At 41.8% G+C, this 17,990-nt stretch overlaps 1 protein-coding gene and 1 long non-coding RNA gene across 2 annotated transcripts in view; both read right to left on the bottom strand.

The window, feature by feature from the left end:
* The window catches only part of LOC142403069 (geranylgeranyl transferase type-1 subunit beta-like), a 96,816-nt gene extending 89,758 nt beyond the window's left edge, over nucleotides 1-7,058 (bottom strand). The window contains 1 exon segment of the mRNA XM_075489211.1: nucleotides 6,827-7,058. Coding sequence (XP_075345326.1) covers nucleotides 6,827-6,960 — 134 coding nt within the window. The 5' untranslated portion in view covers nucleotides 6,961-7,058.
* Nucleotides 7,059-9,846: 2,788 nt separating this feature from the next.
* LOC142403073 (uncharacterized) lies at nucleotides 9,847-16,926 on the bottom strand. The gene is made up of 3 exons (XR_012773597.1): nucleotides 16,856-16,926; nucleotides 11,038-11,092; nucleotides 9,847-9,924 (listed from the first exon to the last, which is right to left on the bottom strand). It is a non-coding gene; the product is annotated as an uncharacterized LOC142403073 (long non-coding RNA).
* Nucleotides 16,927-17,990: the final 1,064 nt, after the last annotated feature.

The raw sequence follows: 17,990 nt of genomic DNA, 5'->3' as shown, positions 1-17,990 counted from the left end.
GACCTTGTACCAATCATATAACTGCTTTAAACGCGTGGACAAGCATAGTTATCCAATGGAATAGTTGTTGCTAGCGTGTGCTTTGCTTAGCTGATATATAAACCTGTCAAGTAATCTGAATAAAGGAGAACGACCATACTCACATTGAGACTCCTCGTTACTCTGGGTCCGTCTCCCACTCCGACAGAAGCTAAACCACGACAGTCCTTTTACAGGACACGACAGGATGTCCTGTGCAGGTCCCTTGACCTTACTTTGTTTTATGGCAAAACTGGCTTTCAGGAGGATCTGGACTATTTTCTTCCCTTTCTCAAAAACTTCTTCTGCTGTATTGCCCCACACGATGATGTCATCAATGTATTGCAGATGTTCTGGAGCTTCACCCTGTTCCAGTGCCGTCTGAATCAGTCCATGGCAAATGGTAGGGCTGTGTTTCCACCCCTGGGGCAGTCAATTCCAAGTGTACTGAACACCCCTCCAAGCGAAAGCAAACTGTGGCCTGCACTCTGCTGCCAAAGGGATTGAGAAAAACGCATTAGCGATATCAGTTGTAGCATACCATTTGGCTGCTTTTGACCCCAGTTCGTATTGAAGTTCCAGCGTGTCCGGCACAGCAGCACTCAGCGGTGGCGTGACTTCATTCAGGCCACGATAGTCTACTGTCAGTCTCCACTCTCCATTACACTTTTGCACTGGCCATATAGGACTGTTAAAAGGCGAACGAGTCTTGCTGATCACTCCTTGGCTCTCCAGTCGACGAATCAGTTTATGGATGGGAATCAGGGAGTCTCGGTTGGTGCGATATTGCCGCCGGTGCACCGTTGTGGTAGCAATCGGCACCTGTTGTTCTTCGACCCTCAGCAACCCCACAACAGAAGGGTCCTCTGAGAGACGGGGCAAGGTAGACAGCTGTTTAATTTCTTCCATCTCCAAGGCAGCTATACCAAAAGCCCACCGGTACCCTTTTGGGTCCTTGAAATACCCTCTCCTGAGGTAGTCTATGCCAAGGATGCACGGAGCCTCTGGGCCAGTCACAATGGGGTGCTTTTGCCACTCATTCCCAGTTAGGCTCACTTCGGCCTCCAATACAGTCAGCTGTTGGGATCCCCCTGTCACTCCAGAAATACGGATGGGTTCTGCCCCTGTATAGCTTGATGGCATTAGGGTACACTGTGCACCGTCGTCCACTAGAGCTCTATACTCCTGTGTGCCAGGCCATCGAATCCACACAGTCCAGTAAACCCGGTTGTCCCTTTCCTCCACCTGGCTGGAGGCAGGGCCCCTCTAGTCCTGGTCATAGTATTCATTACCCACTTCTTGTATATACGAGTCAGGAGTTTCTTCATTAAAATCAGGAGTAAGATCAGCCCTTTTACTCTGCCTGGGGAACTGTCCACTGGAAACCAGAGCAGCAATTTTCCTGGAAGAACCCCCTTGTGTGATTGTTTTTCCTTGCAACCCACGTACCCGCGCCTCTAGGGTCGAGGTAGGTTTTCCATCCCACTTCCTCATGTCCTCTCCGTGGTCACGCAAGTAAAACCATATGGTGCCCCGTGGTGTGTACCCTCTATATCCTCTCTCTTGAGCAGAAGAGTGCCGACTCCTAATAGCGGAGATGCTGCTCCGTACAGGTGGGGAATAGGATCTATCCTCTTTGAGTTGCTGGACCAGTTTCTCCACAGCTGAGACAAGGGAGGAAGAGATACTTTCTTCGTATTCCCGGAGTTGGCTAGCCACTTCATCCACCGTTGGTCCCTCTTCATCTTTCCAGGTCAGTATTGCCAACGAGCTGGCACACGACGGTGGTGCGCTCCGTACCAACTTCTGCCACGTGGGTCGTGTGCACTGGACCTCATCTGGATCTTTGGATAACTGCTCGTTGTCCAGGTCACCATAAGTCACTCCCAGCATGGCTAATTCCCTCAGGTACTGGATACTTTTCTCCATGGTGGTCCATTTGCCTGGGCGATATACAACATCTTCCTTGAAGGGATATCTTTCCTTCATAGCTGACAGGAGTCGCCTCCAGAGGCTGAGGGCTTGTGCCCCTTTTCCAATTGCTTTGTCAATGCCCCCTTCCCTAGAAAGGGATCCTAGCTGTTTGGCTTCCTTACCCTCTAATTCTAGGCTACTGGCCCTGTTATCCCAGCATCGGAGCAGCCAGGTGACAATGTGCTCACCTGGACGACGGCTGAAATCTTTTCGCATATCTCACAGCTCACTCAGGGATAGGGATCAGGTGGTTTCCGTCCCATTTACTAGTTCTTCCTCTTCCTCCTCCTCTCCTTGTGATGGCACTGCTCTTTCATCCTCCCTTTCTAAAGGAGCTGACTTTCGCCTCCAAGATTTCTTCTTGTGTATAGGGGCGACTGATACCAGCACGGGTTGGTTCTCTTGTTCAGCCACAGTGCCTGTTGCGGGGGTTGGAGTAACCGCAATATCTGTCATTGGGGCTGAAGTAGCCGCGGTGCTTGTCGCCAGGGGAGTTGGGAAAAACAGGCCTGTCAGCCTGACCTCGGTGCTGGGGAAGCTGATGGAGCAGATCATCCTGAGTGCCATCACACGGCATGTAGAGGATAACCAAGGGATCAAGCCCAGCCAGCATGGGTTTAGGAAAGGCAGGTCCTGCTTGACCAACCTGATCTCCTTCTACGACAAGGTGACCCGCCTAGTGGATGAGGGGAAGGCTGTGGATGTTGTCTATCTAGACTTCACTAAAGCCTTTGACACGGTTTCCCACAGCATTCTCCTGGAGAAAATGGCTGTGCACGGCTTGGACGGGTGTACTCTTCGCTGGGTAAAGAACTGGCTGGATGGCCGGGCCCAAAGAGTGGTGGTGAATGGAGTTTACTCCAGTTGGCGGCCGGTCACAAGTGGTGTCCCCCAGGGCTCTGTGTTGGGGCCAGTCCTGTTTAATATCTTTGTCAATGATCTGGACGAAGGGATCGAGTGCACCCTCAGTAAGTTTGCAGATGACACCAAGTTGGGCGGGAGCGTTGATCTGCTTGAGGGTAGGAAGGCTCTGCAGAGGGACCTGGACAGGCTGGATCGATGGGCTGGGGCCAATTGTATGAGGTTCAACAAGGCCAAGTGCAAGGTCCTGCACTTGGGCCACAACAACCCCATGCAACGCTACAGGCTTGGGGAAGAGTGGCTGGAAAGCTGCCCGGCAGAAAAGGACCTGGGAGTGTTGGTTGACAGCCGCCTGAATATGAGCCAGCAGTGTGCCCAGGTGGCCAAGAAAGGCAATGGCACCCTGGCTTGTATCAAAAACGGTGTGGCCAGCAGGACTAGGGAAGAGATCGTGCCCCTGTACTCGGCACTGGTGAGGCCGCACCTCGAATACTGTGTTCCGTTTTGGGCCCCTCACTACAAGAGAGACATTGAGGGGCTGGAGCGTGTCCAGAGAAGGGCAACGAAGCTGGTGAAGGGTCTAGAGCAGAAGTCTTATGAGGAGCGGCTGAGGGAACTGGGGTTGTTTAGCCTGGAGAAAAGGAGGCTGAGGGGAGACCTTATCGCTCTCTACAACTACCTGAAAGGAGGCTGTAGAGAGGTGGGGGTCGGTCTCTTCTCCCAGGTAACGAGTGATAGGAGGAGAGGAAATGGCCTCAAGTTGCGCCAGGGGAGGTTTAGACTGGATATTAGGAAATTTTACTTCACTGAAAGGGTTGTCAAGCATTGGAACAGGCTGCCCAGGGAAGTGGTTGAGTCGCCATCCCTGGAGGTATTTAAAAGACGTTTGGACGAGGTGCTTATGGACATGGTGTAGTGGTGGTCTTGGTAGTGTTAGGTTTACGGTTGGACTCGATGATCTTAAAGGTCTTTTCCAACCTATACAATTCTCTGATTCTGTGAGTAGCCACGGCGCCTGTCGCTTTGTCGTCAGATCCAGAGACCTTCTCTTCCCCTTGAGAATTCTGAATAGTGTTGAACAGGGCTCGGTAGGCATGGGCCAGGGCCCAGCACGGTGCAGTGATTTGTGTCTCTCTGGAATTGCCAGGGTGACAGCATACTTTTTCCAAATATTTTACTAGTTTTTCAGGATTCTGCACTTGTTCAGGGGTGAACTTCCAAAACACTGGAGGTGCCCACTGTCCTAGGTACTTGCCCATACTATCCCACACACCCTGCCACTCATAACTGTCCAGCCTCGGGGCAGATCTCTGGATGATATTCTTAAATTGCTTATTAACCTTAGACAAAACCAAAACAATATTCCCAAGCAATACCAACAGATGTATCCTAACCACCCAAGGATGTTCAAGATACTGAAAAGTTATTGTAATGAAGGAGGAAACATCATAGAAGAAGGTAGTGAAGGTGCCATTCTATATTTCCTCCATAAAAAAACCTCTCAGAGGAAGAAGTATAATTGCTAAATGTCTCCATGAGGTGGTACCCGAAGTACAGTAATGGCTTCAGTACAAAACTCAGATACCAGATTAAGCTCAAGGAAGGCCACTGTTTTAATAACAGATCTCCCAGGCAAAACATCACTAATCACTGCAGAGCACAGCAAACTGCAAAAACCAACACCGATCTTTAACACGTAGAACAAAAAAATGAGCATGGTGCAGATCAGATAAACTAATGTCGAGAACAGATGAATCAATATTGTGACCCGCAACTATTAACAGATCTAAATTCCTTAATACGCTCTGATTAATCTGTTATTATCTCAAACCCTTCGAGCCCCGCGTTGGGTGCCAAAAAGGACTGTTGTGGTTTAGCCCCAGTCGGTGATTAAGTACCACACAGCCGCTCACTCACCCTCCCCCCCCAGTGGGATGGGGGAGAGAATCAGAAGAGAAAAAGTAAGAAAACTCGTGGGTTGAGATAAGAACAGTTTAATAATTCAAAAAATAATAATAATAAATTATAATTAAAAGGAAAACGGGGGGAGGGGGGGGGACGGGACAAAACCCAGGGGAAAAAAAACAAGTGATGCAACCGCTCACTGACCACCAACCGACGCCCAGCCAGTCCCCGAGCAGCAATCGCTGCCCCCCCCGGCCAATTCCCCCCCAGTTTATATACTGAGCATGACATCCTATGGTATGGAATAGCCCTTTGGCCAGTTTGGATCAACTATCTTGGCTGTGCCCCCTCCCAGCTTCCTGTGCACCTGGCAGAGCATGGGAAGCTGAAAAGTCCTTGACTAGTGTAAAAATTACTTAGCAACAACTAAAACATCAGTGTGATATCAACATTATTCTCATACTAAATCCAAAACACAGCACTATACCCGCTACTAGGAAGAAAAATTAACTCTATCCCAGCCAAAACCAGGACAAAAGGATCTCCGTTATTCACCACCTAAACAAACATAACTGTAGTGAAATAACAGGACTGGAAGAACCCTCCTAAAACTTTAACAAGGTATTGAAAAATTATGAAAGGACACTGAAAAAAATGGTTATGGTCGGTCTTTATAGATATTTGTCAGGCACCTATATATATTTATTTAAAATGGAGGAGAAGAGAGTCTGCTGTAAGATTCCAAGAAGGATTTAGCCTTCTTATCATCTTATCTTGTTTTAGCTTGGATTATCCACACCAGAATTATGAACGTTTTCTCCACTTCATATTACGTGGCCATGTTTAGCCCTCCTGGCTATGATTTTAATAGATTTGTGTATCAAATTTATTATAACTTTAATGCCTAAATAAAGCTAGTGTATAGCATGCTAAGATGACTTCTTTATGCCATTTTAAAATAACAAAGTATACTGAAACAGACTAAGGCTTAATGAATGAATGCATTACTTAAGATCAAAATGTATAACTTTTAAAATATAAAGCTATGTGTTATTTCACACACTGCTTTAACACTATATCCATACTAATCTTCATAACTGAAGAAACACATGGGTTTTGCCAGGTGTCTGTACCTTCAACCTAAGGAAAGCTTCATTTAACAGGAGAACGTGATCAAAGTCATTGAACATTCTTCACAGAATGTATGACTTCCAAGAAATTACAAAGTGAAAAAAATGTGATGATTTTATTGGTTGGATAAAATATTGAATCCTTTACACATCTCCAAGTTTTTATTAAACGCACAAGATGGTCAATAATTTAACTGTCAAGTTGCATTAGAAATCACTTATTAGCTTACATGAAGACATTAAGAATCTGAAATAAATGCATTCTGAATCTATTACATGGACAAGCGTCCCTCTACTTTAAAGTAAGGGGCACATTTCACTATTACCAGTAACACGTTTTAACGCTTGTACTAGTTAATGAAGATATAAACGATTTCTGTTACATAACAGTATTCTGCATGCTGACTTTGAACTACAGACGACTTAAGTCATTTATTTTAAAATCGGCTTTCAGGGTGGATTAAAAGAATGAAGCACAGGACTAAAAATAGATTAGAAGAACTAACAAGTGGGGTTTTTTTCCTCATGCATATCAGGGAGTTTAACTGAGCACAGACTAAACTTCTACATAAACTTCCATTTTTGTGAACTATCTGCTGGTGGAGAGTTTTCTAGAGAAGGCGTTCATTTTGACCACCGCTGCGCCGGCTGTTAAGACTACCGACACAGTGAGATCCTAGATCCTGTATCCTGCCCACAGCTCCTTCGCCAGTGCTACCACCTCGAGGGAAGCCGGGGCGGGCAGGCGGACAGCTCTCCAGGAATGATTTCCCGTCAAACGCAACCGCCCCTGGGAGAGGAAAGACTCCCCCCGACTCTCTGAGGCTGGCGAAAGACGCCGGGAAAAAGGAAACAGGGTCTGTCCCGCCTTTCCACCGTGGGGCCCGAGGGCGACGGGAACGCGCCAAAGCTCCATCAGCCCGGCCCGCCGAGCATACCTGCTGGTCTCCAGGAACGAGTACCGCTCGGGCAGGAGCTGGAGACAACGCTGGAAAAAACACACATGCCGTTCTTTCAGGAAGTCCAACCGCTCCACCTCCCCCAAGTTCAGCGCCAGTCGCGCTACCGCCATCTTACCCCCTGCCTGTGGCCAGCGCGCACAACCTGCGTCATATGCGGCTGCCGCGAGACACAACCAGCCGCCGGTCCCGCCCGCTGGGCGTGAAGTTCTCTTGCAGACCGCCCCAGTATCGTCTGCCAGCTCTCCCCACAGACCTGGGCTGGGCAGCCGCACCTCCCTCAGTGGCTCAGCTCCCCCGCGGGGGCTCTCTGGGTCCACCTCATCCCGGAAGGATGGGGAAGGGGAGAGAGTAACTGCTTACTTCGTTAACGGCACGCTGTCAGCCTGCAAGAGCTGCCAGTCAGCTCAATACGTGCCCGAGATACTATTAGGTAAAATTACTACATATTGTTTTATTACAGCTGGTGATATCCTGCAGGTAAATCCAGTAACTTGAATTAATTATTCGTGTCTCAGGAAATAAGTTACTGTATAGCAAATTGTATACAAGACTTCCATCGACGTTCATAAGGGTTAATAGGAGCAAATAAAATCAGGGTTACTGTTTCTCGTATACCAATCTGAAATTCAAGGCGGAATATAAAAAAAAGCTGATCATAGTGGAGAACTTTTAATACAAAATACAAACATATGTCATGATGAAAACACTAATAATGTAACAAAAAACAATTCAAATACAACACTCACAAAATACAAAGGTAATGTATGTCATTGGATCAAGCAAATTTTGTGAAAACTCCTGAAGACAGTTGGCCACTTCATATGCAAAGGAAATCATCATCCTGTAAAAATGATAGGCAGATGCCTATAAAAAAAAGTGCTTATAAATAACTATTTTTACAATGGTATGTGTCCATTGTTCTCCTCCTTAACTATAAGGAATATGTAAAAGTGGTTCTGAACGTGTTGGTCCAATCTCTTTTCTGCATTCCTCCCAGCTCTTGATAGGCCTGCAAAACCTGGACAGGTCTCTGGCTATGTGAATGTCAACCTTATAGTGAAACAGACAAAAGAAATCTGTTCTTTTTGATCAATCACAGAATGAATTATATATGCTCATTAGATCTTTATCATTTAGATAAGTGCAAAGTAAACAAAACAAATCTACCTAGTGAGAAGGAGACTTTTGCCCACGCTACCACAGGAAACAGCAGCAGCTTTTATTCCATGGAATTAAGAGGGGCAGCAACTGCTTGCTTTCATTACTTACATATCTGCATACAGCAATCAGGTCTCTTAACTTTTTCTTTAGCATGAACAATAATACATCCTAAGGTGTTTTTTCCAAACTGTTTTCACACTGAAGTAAACAAAATTGCCTCTATATTTAGAAGGAAACATGGGCTTGAATAAACCCACAGAATTTAGATAAGGAGGAAAAGCAACATCTTTGTTTAGAATAAAGTTTCATACACTGTCTTGGACATAGACAGATATTGTTATTCATAGTGAATCCAAAATAGATTTAAGTGAGTAAAACTAGGGTATTAAGGGTTTAAAAAATAGTTATTATATTACAGGAGGAAGCAGGTAAATTTAACACAAATACATGCATGAATTGAGAGGTAATTATGCACTTGCTCTTGAAACTTCATACTTTCCTCCTTTTCAGCATCCTCTCTCTTCTCCTTTTCAAGCTTTTCAAGTTCCTCCTTTTCTTTCTTCTGCAAGGTATACCCTTCCAACACTAACTTCACGTGGCATTGGTGCTGGCGTTTCTGTTGCTTTTTCTCCTTCTCTTCTTCTACTTTAGGTCATGACGCTTATCACATTGCAAATGCTATTGCTTTCCGTTTTCTCCATGCTTCGGTTCCTGCTTGTGGTCTTTTCCTTTCTTCTGCTTTTTGCTTCTGAGCTTCTTCATGACAAAGACATTTTCTTGAGCATTTTTTATGAATTCTCTTTCTCCTTCAAGATTTCTTCTTTTTCTTGATGCTCTGGGGACCCCCAGAGCTGGATGCAGTACTCCAGGTGGGGTCTCACGAGAGCAGAGTAGATATAGTGAAACAGTTCAATTTGAATTTTGAAAATTCTATTTCCAGAGGAAGATTATATTTACTAAGCAAATGAGAATTACACTAAGGAAATTCAGGCTTGAGTTTTTAAAACCATGGTTACAGAAATTCTATCCAAATGTCTTAACTACTACGAAGGTGCTTGGATATTCAATAAATTTTCTAAGGCATCTGTAAATCTCAAAAGAATATTCCCCTTTAAGTGGCAATTTTTCACACTGTGTCAACACAAAGTAACTGGAAATTCCTGCTTTCTCTAAATTGTACTTTTCTGTATACACACACATCCATATTGTCTGCAAAGCTTTGGTAGCTGTCGTGGTTTAGCCCCAGCCGGCAATTAGGCACCACCCAGCCGCTCGCTCACCCTCCCCCTCCGGTGGGATGGGGGAGAGAATCGGAAGAGCAAAAGTGAGAAAATCTCGTGGGTTGAGATAAGAACAGTTTAATAATTGGAACAAAAGAATAGTAATAATAATAATGAATTGTAATGAGAAGGAAAACAACAAGAGAGAGAGAAGAACAAAACCCAAGGGAGGGAAAAAAGGAAAAAAAAATAATAATTAAAAAAAAATGATACAACCGCTCACCACCCGTCGACCGACGCCCAGCCAGTCCCCAAGCAGCGATCGCTACCCCCCAGCCAACTCCCCCAGTTTATATACTGGGCATGACATCATATGGTATGGAATAGCCCTTTGGTCAGTTTGGATCAACTATCCTGGCCGTGCCCCCTCCCATTTCTTGGGCACCTGGCAGAGCATGGGGAGCTGAAAAAAGTCCTTGACTAGTGTAAGCATTACTTAGCGACAGCCAAAACATCAGCGTGTTATCAACATTATTCTCATACTAAAATCCAAAGCACAGCACTATACCAGGTACTAGGAAGAAAATTAACTCTATCCCAGCCAAAACCAGGACAGTAGCCTACAAACATATTAAAATAACTGGGTCTTTATTTTTTGTGTGAATGCAGGCATTTCTTTTACACTATAATTCGCTGCAATAAAAACAGATTACAAAAGTGTTATAAGCACATATACTGTATGCTCATGATACAAAATAACAGCCCCCCAACAAACAGTATCAATCACTACAGTATCTAGACAATGTACAAATTTTCTCTCCTCTTCCTTTTCCATGCAAACATTTCAACATGTGTGGGTAGCATACTGTTTTTCCAAATACAGGATTTCAGCAACCCCAGAGGTGTATAAAACTTTGTGCTCTACCCTACTACCCTACTAGCAAACTACAAAATAGTTCAATAAAATTAAATTAAACACAGAAGATTCAGAATCAAGTATGAGATCATATAAACAAATTATTACAAGGCATACTCACAAAGGCCGAGATGAAGTTTCACATGGGAGTTTTTGAGGGCCTAACAGATCTTTGTTCACCATACATGCTTTTTTTTTAAATGTAAAACAAATATAATTTGTTCAAATTTTAAGTGGACTAGAATTCACTTTATCTCCTAGTCTGCTCTAGGCTCCATGGAATTATTTCAAGCTTGTCATGAAACAACTCATCACATATTATGTTTTACCTACACATAACGATATATACTTCACACGCTAATTCAGCTAACACACCTGGGCCCAAATAACAGGGTTTCTTTGAGGGGACATCATTTAGAAGAACTAGACATTCCAGACAAAAAGAGAAAAAATTACTTTTTCTTGCATATAAAGAGGTAAAAAATTAAATGAGAAGTCATTAAATTTGTAGAAACTGGTCCTGTGACAATTTTATGCCACAAAGTAGAACTGAAATGTTTTTTCCGAAAGGAAAAGATTACAACAAGTTTTAAAGGTTTTGTAAGATAGCTGCTAATGCTTCCAAAGTTTGTATGGATGGGAGAAAGTCTTTTGTGATTAAAGTAAGACTAATCAATGGCTCCATTACACGTATGTACACCCTTGTATTGAGCTAGATAACCTTGAGCAGGGCTTAGGTTTTTGGAGGGTTTGTTTTTTTAATATTTAAAATATTTTTCAAAATTATCTAACAACATTCCTTTCCTTTACCAAACTATAGAAAAAATGATCATATGCACTTGAAGGACTTTTTTTTTTTTTCCTAAAGTAACTTTAAATTTCAAACTTACATAAGCAAAGATGAACCCTCCTCAGAAGCTCCCAACTGCTTTTTCTGGCATAGGCCTTTGAAAGAAAAGAAAAAACAAACAAAAAACACCAAACAAAGAAAAAAAACAAACAAAAAAAGAAAACAAAACCCAACCAAAAAATAAAAAGCCCTCTTCAAGAATATCTGGAAACATAGTACATTCCAACTGCAAAATTCTACTTTTGTACCCTTGAGGCTACAGAAGTGAATGTTTAAGGTAAAAATAATCTCATCTCCCCCCAATAAAATGTTTTCAAGTACAAAAGTGCACTTTTTTTTCTGAATGGAAATGAAATGCAAGAAAAATACCTGAACTACAAGACTGCTGACTTTTAAGTTTCTTGACTTATGTTGGATATCAAGGGCATTTAAACATTATGTGTATTTAATAGAAAAACCCATTGTTAAACTGCCTCTGCTACGTAGGACAAAGTAATTCAGACATCGTGTAAAAGTCTACTCTGAATTTATCAAAGACACCATAGTCAAAGCAACTGATTTTTAATGGGCACCTTCGCGCTTGGTTAAAATAAGCTGCTGCTTAAGTTCTGTACTATGAATAAAGCTACTTTTAGTTAAATTGATCTATTTCTGCTTCATAGACACTGCAGACCAAAGGAATACCAGCAGCAACTAATCAAACTGTCAGGCTAGTCATAAAAAAACAAACCAAAAAAACCCAAAAACATTGCTGCTATCATCTCAAACCATGAGCTTCATGGGCCAAGCTTCATGGTTAACTTAACCAAAATTAAGTTATTTTAAGACAGACAGCAGTTACATCTCAAAAATGAGCAACAAGAAAGGTGTTAAACTGCCTATGGATTGTGAAACACTTAGACTAAACATCCACAGGAAATAAATGTGACCCACTAAGGTTATGTCTACATTAAGGAGTAATGCAGTGCAACAGGAATCCGTCTGGAGAGCAGAACAGTTAGTGCAGAAGTCCTGGTGCCCACACTATATGCATTTCAGAATTTGTGCTAGCTGTAGTCTGGCTTCATGGACTAAAGGCCCATTAATGGATGAGTGCATTCAGGGTGCACCTTCTGGTTTAGTTTCATTCAAAATTAATCCAGTTTGTTTCTCTCTCTCTCTGTGGAGCAAGCACATTAAAGTACGCTTATAAAGTGCTCTCCTGATCTGAACTAAAACACTGATGCAGACATACTCTGAGAACCCAACTATGGGGATATGGCCAGGTCCTGTTGCCTCCATACACTTCATCCTTTGTGATAATTACTGTTTTCAGGACACATAGGGACCAGATTAACTTGGCTTTCAGCAATGGAGTAAAACAGTCCTGCTCTATGAAAGCTACCATCATGGTCTTCACAACCCGAGTCTTCCTTAAAAGAATTAACACTAAGGATGCAAGGTGGGGGAAAGCTTTCAAACATTTACATCTGGTTCAGTGACCTGATAACGTTCCATAACACATTACCCAGAACAACTATTTAAACTTAATTCACAGCTATCGACAGTTTTTGCTGACCACTGCAGAGAAGGCTAAAAAGCTACCTATGCTGCAAAAATGTAGGCCAGATCTTTCCAAACACTAAAGAGTGCTACCAAACATACTGCTACACAGGCAGAGTCAGACTTTCAAAAAGCTTTTTTCTCACTTGGCATCAGTGTTATAAACATGGATTGTTTCAGCCTTGAGAGAATACAGCGTTGTACTGGGAACACAAAACAGATCTTTTTTTTTCCAAGTGAAAACATATGTTACCTCCCACACTCTTACGAAGAAGTCCTAGGCACTGGCTTTCAATCTAGCCCCTAAGACTGATTTGTAACACTTTATAAATAGATTGAAAAGACCTAGGCCTGTCTGAAACTGTAAGGAGACTGTTGACCCCTAATTTTGAAAGCTATTTTAAACTCAAGTAACACTAAACATGAGAGACCAAAGAATCTGGAGCCATTTCAGAAAATGATTGCTTTCTAATTTGAAACAATTCACGTTTAAATGCACTGATAAAAGTGGCACTCTTGGCCTTCATTTACAGTTAAGACTGTTAAGGCTTGTTAAGACTGTGCACGGGGAGTTGGTCAAGGTGATATGGATGTGCTTCATTTTTGCTACCATCCCAAAGAGCTGCATAGACACTACAATCAAACACTAAAAGGATAATGGTAAAAAAAATGAGAGAACAAATGAGCTATCCTGGTAACATTTAGCAAAGTTGGGAGGATCTAACATATCCCCTGCTTTTTTTCTATCATCTTGTCGTGGTTTAGCCCCAGCCGGCAACTAAGCACCACGCAGCCGCTCGCTCACTCCCCCTCGGTGGGATGGGGGAGAGAATCGGAAGAGCAAAAGTAAGAAAACTTGAGGGTTGAGATAAAAACAGTTTAATAGGGAAAGCAAAAGCCGCGCACACAAGCAAAGCAAAACAAGGAATTCATTCGCTACTTCCCATGGGCAGGCAGGTGTTCAGCCATCTCCAGGAAAGCAGGGCTCCGTCACACGTAATGGTTACTTGGGAAGACAAATGCCATCACTCCAAATGTCCCCCCTTCCTTCTTCTTCCCCAGCTTTATATACTGAGCATGACGTCATATGGTATGGAATAGCCCTTTGGTCAGTTTGGATCAACTATCCTGGCTGTGTCCCCTCCCAGCTTCTTCTGCACCTGGCAGAGCATGGGAAGCTGAAAAGTCCTTGACTAGTACAGCAACAACTAAAACATCTCTGTATTATCAACACTGTCTTCAGCACAAATCCAAAACATAGCCCCATACCAGCCGCTACGAAGAAAATTAACTCTGTCTCAGCTGAAACCAGGACACATCTTAAAGTGTCTCTGTAGTCAATTAAATGTAGTCAATTAAAATTCAGTATTATACAGCTATGTATTCAGTATTATACAGCTATGCGGGAAGATTCAGATGTGAGAAGTACACTAGAGCTGGTGGAAGGCCGAGGCATACGTAAAGCTGATAAGGGGGATTCATACTGGAACGTGGAACGTCTAATCAAGAATTATTGTCCTTGGGAGTGAAACACATCCTGAAGAAGTATGTGAGCCGAGTAAGATATTATTACAACAATCTGACCTCATTAGTAGAAGTGTGATAAGAAGCACCCTTACGCGAACTATCCTCATTATAATACTAAAAATCACACCCCTTGAGCCGGAGACCCCAGCCCAAGTAGAGACCCCTCACCTCTGAGCATGCGTAGAACATTAAAGTAGTACTGTAGCTTTAAGAGTAAGCTGTAATCGCTTATGCATATATATAACTAAACTGTATAAATATTGTACCTGTTCAAACGATCGGTGCGCTAGCTTTGTGGAGCTACCACCTAGCACCCAGTCTTGCGCAAAACTTGGAATAAACTGATATCTCGGCTCTGTGTGTGATATTGGGTGTTGCACACCGGGTAACGAACTCCATTTGTGAGGCAACATCTCTAGTGATAACAGATATTTGGCTAGCTCCAGTATTGCACCTTCTCAGAGTCCAAAAATGAAATCACCGTAGCAGCATGAAATAAATAACTGCCAACACAAATCCAAAAAGTTTACAGCTTTATTTTATTTTGAAAGACACATATTTAATTGACCATTTTTTAATGACAAATAAAGAAAAACAACAAGTCTACTAAACATAATTCAAAGTTATCACAGTGGATTTCCAAGTATTTCTCTCTTTGAGTCATTTCAGAACATTTTAGGGAAACAACTCTGGAAATACTTTAAACCTTTGTATGCCAATAAATCAAAGCAGATCTGATCCCTTTAATGCAGATGCAATAAAAAGTATTATGATGCTTGAATAAAAAGCACATCCCTCTGCAAACAGTTTTCCAGATATAACAACCTTGTAATTAATTTCCACAGGTTACACGATTCTACACTTTGTTCCTTCTACAGATTGACTAACAGGTTATGAGACACTGATGGGCTGCAACGCATTTCCTGAAAAGAGAATATTTATGCCTGAAGCATGTACTATTGCAAATTGAGTATTAAATTAAAACACCAGAAAGTGCTGGCAAGCTACAACGACGCTTTGCAGTCCTTTTGAACTTTTCATCTTCAAAGGGCTTTACAATATCTCAGAACTATATGCAAAACTCATTCTTCAAGCTTTATGCACTGGGGAAGATTTGAAAATGTTTCCCAAAAGTATGTACTCCTTTTAATGTACTACATGGCACGGCATTGACCCAGACCCTTGGGAAAACATGACTGATACATTTTTATTATCTTGGTTTGAAAAAGTATGTCTTTATTAATTTTATAACAGTTATACCACAATAATAGCCTTACAACCTCAACTTCTTTAGGTGACATCAAAAGGAAGACAACCAGCTTCCTGCGGATTAAAACTTTTTTTTTTTTTTAAACTACAACCATACTGAAATTATGGTCTGCTATTTTGCCTTTAAGCTTTATTTTTTAATAAAGTATCCCAATAAGTCACCAGTAGAGATCCCAAATTGTTTTAGGTTTTGTTTTAAGCAGAAGTTTTCCTTCTTTCCTTCAAGCTCAGTTGGAGGTAGGATTGCCACTGAGGTGAATTCCAACTAAAACAGATTATGAATTCATCTTACTACTACAATTGAAGCTCACTGCAGACACCATCTCTAGTGTAAAAGGGGATAAATACCAAAGCAAACCAAGAGAGATTACCTTGTCTGTCACACACTGCTGTAGCGCCTGATGTAGAGACATACAAAATTGTCTTTATAATTATTTTTTCCCTTGTTATAAAGCATAACTTCTAAATATTACTACTATGAATACTTGGCTGACAAGAAGAGGCATTAAGTGCTTATTACTCTAGTGCAGATTAACATTCCCACAAGCTACTCAGAAACGTAAAGCTGTGCTGTTAGAGTAAATAAAAATGAGGTCAAAACAAGATGCTGTACTACCTTCATAATCAAGCTAGTTCAAGCATTTCTACACTCATCTATAGTCATAACCATATCAGATGTCCATCCTCACTTTCAATTTCGTATCCCAGTATTCATAAACTGATATCTAAAATTTTCTTGTTATCTGTCCTCTAGAAAAATCAAATACTTGGTCATAATTTAGGGCTCTTTCAGATGTTTTATCCACTCTTTAGTGAGGAGATCTGCCTTTTCATTCTCAAACACAGCACTGTATCTTTTTCTGTATACTGTACACAGCTTCTGTATCTTTTTCACAATCCTTCCTGCACACTGGCCCCTATTTCCATCTTCCAACCCTATCAAGCCTTCTGTATCATCTTTAGCAGCCTCTGTTCACCTCCTTTCTCCCCTGTATTAAGGACAATTTCTTTTCCTATACAGACTTAATTCTCTTGAACCTCAGTTCCATGGGCTTAAAAGCATCCTCTCTTATGGTCTTCCACCACAGACTGGGATGAGCAGAGCCTTGCCTATGTTTGAATGGATACCAGGTACAATCAAACACCCCATTTTTGATCAAAGGAAGAGGAACACTGAAGAACAGCATGTGCTGTACCACCTGATACAGAGCTGTTCTGCCCTTCACTTCCAGGTCCACAGACAGTTGTTGACCTGGAGAAGTTTCCCCTCCCCAGTTATAGATCAGAGAAGTGCACTGAGACAAGCCACAATTTGTATGTCACTGCCCCTGGAAACACAAGCAGTACTATTTTAAGAGTACTGCACGATTTTAAAATCTCTGCAATTGTTTCAGTATACTAACAGTGCAAAAAAAAACCTGTTTCCCAGATTTTCCACAATTCTGTAGTTAATATTATAAAAAAGACACACGATCATTTACTGCCTAATTGAAAATCTTTTCCCCCCACACTTAACTAACCTTGGATGGATTGAATGGCATCCCTAAATATGAAGAGCCTCTGAATCCACAGCGATTCAAATTTGAGCCTGGAAAAGGAAGAAAAATAGAGTCAACTAATTTGCTTTGCTGAAACATTCATTATAAGCCATAATTCTCCAGTCAAGATCAAAACCTGTTGGTTCACCACCATTTGCAGTATTACTAGCATTTGTATGTGTCCTTTCAGTATATTCCCAACCTCAGCTTGTTATCATTATGAAAAGGAAAAAAAATTAAAATTAAAAAAACCCAAAGAAAACCACAAGCAAACTGGGTCCTGGTGTAATGACAAAGCAACCCATTTTTTATTTGGTGGAAATATGTTGTTCATACCAGCATACAATTGTCTTCCATGCTCTCAAAAATCTTTTAAAAATTACTCCCCTGGAAAAGTGCTCAGAGTTAACAGGTTTTTTTTCTCCTCTCTAGATTCCTGCCTGGTAATACTATCTGTTCCTAAATAGAATTGTTTTAAAATACTTTGCAACATGTACAAGGACAAACGATTTACAGTTTTAAGCTAGTACTGATTTAACTCGATACAGTCAGAATGAAATACTTAAAACAATATGAAAGACAAATTTTTAATGGAGCTATTCCTCTCCCATCTAGAATTCAGGTACAAAACCATTTTACCAATCAAACATTTCTTTCAGTGATTCAGATGTGACTTGTTTTAAATGTGTCATGGTATCTGAGCATGTAGTACAGAGAAGTGTGTACTGCATACTGTCTAGAGCTAAGTACAGGTTTCCAGGGCTCAAATCTGCTTCTGCACTGCAAAAACTCAACTGCTTCACTCCTCAACATCCAAAGGTAAAAACCTAATGAGTGCTCTAATTCATCAGCACCAGGGTGTTCTTAAATTCTCTCCCTCTCCCTGCAACTTCAGCCTCAAATCTAAAAATCCTCATGGAAATTAGGGAAATTTGCACCAGACTAAGTGAAGAAAAATAGTTATAATGTTGAAAGCCCTAAAAAAAAGATCACTAAGCAATGTGGTACATCAATTGTAATGTAATTTATCAACACATTAACTTCTAACTTTAAATACATTCTGCATATATGCAACATCTAAATTTGAAGTATGTTGACTGATACAAGCTTCTATGTA

This window comes from Mycteria americana, assembly GCF_035582795.1.
Source record: "Mycteria americana isolate JAX WOST 10 ecotype Jacksonville Zoo and Gardens chromosome W unlocalized genomic scaffold, USCA_MyAme_1.0 Scaffold_33, whole genome shotgun sequence".
Classification (NCBI taxonomy): Eukaryota; Metazoa; Chordata; class Aves; order Ciconiiformes; family Ciconiidae; genus Mycteria; species Mycteria americana.
Note: the sequence above shows the minus strand (reverse complement) of the source record. Positions and strands in the feature narration are given on the sequence as shown.